Source organism: Papilio polytes, unplaced genomic scaffold, assembly GCF_000836215.1.
Source record: "Papilio polytes unplaced genomic scaffold, Ppol_1.0 DF824035.1, whole genome shotgun sequence".
Lineage (NCBI taxonomy): Eukaryota > Metazoa > Arthropoda > Insecta > Lepidoptera > Papilionidae > Papilio > Papilio polytes.
This window is the reverse complement of record NW_013525169.1, coordinates 875,993-876,551: the sequence shown is the minus strand read 5'-3', so window position 1 is coordinate 876,551 and position 559 is coordinate 875,993. Positions and strand designations below refer to the sequence as shown.

Below are 559 nucleotides of genomic sequence, written 5' to 3'. Positions count from 1 at the left end.
GTTAAATTCTCTACACTACAATCAATACTAGAATTGTCCTCTAAATTTTTTCTAAAAATAAAAACTTTAAATAGCTCTCTTATACATTTAAACAAATAGCCTTTCATCCGTCGACATGTTTGTGTGACAGAGACGTGAGCGGCGTGGAGCTGCTGATGAACAACCACCAGTCGCTGAAGGCGGAGATCGAGACGCGCGAGGACAACTTCGCGGCCTGCATCTCGCTGGGGCGCGAGCTGCTCGCCGCGCAGCACTACGCCTCCGCAGACATCAAGGACAAGCTGCAGCAGCTCAACAACCAGCGCAACGCGCTGCTGCGCCGCTGGGAGGAGCGCTGGGAGAACCTGCAGCTCAGTACGTCCTTACTCTCGCGCTACGCCCTTACACATTCACACTTAGGAGTTAAGAGAATTAGGGAAATGTCAAATAGATACAAAAACCTATTTCTGAGCTGCAGCTGTTAAGACTGAAGGCCCCTTGAGTCGTGGTCTTTGCAGTTGTTCTGAGGACGTATGAATCGTCTTTATTGTCGCTCAATTGCGAATGAACATGCACAAAA

The 559-nt window shown here is 48.7% G+C and overlaps 1 protein-coding gene across 1 annotated transcript; it reads left to right on the top strand.

The window, feature by feature from the left end:
• Positions 1 to 117: 117 nt before the first annotated feature.
• On the top strand, positions 118 to 479 carry LOC106100887 (spectrin beta chain-like). The gene has a single exon (XM_013279951.1). It carries the CDS (start codon positions 156 to 158, stop codon positions 462 to 464), a length of 309 nt encoding a protein of 102 aa, XP_013135405.1. The 5' UTR covers positions 118 to 155; the 3' UTR covers positions 465 to 479.
• Positions 480 to 559: the final 80 nt, after the last annotated feature.

What these genes read in the sequence shown, in the direction of transcription:
- LOC106100887 (XM_013279951.1), top strand. Translation starts at nt 156, where the DNA reads ATGAACAACCACCAGTCGCTGAAGGCGGAGATCGAGACGCGCGAGGAC.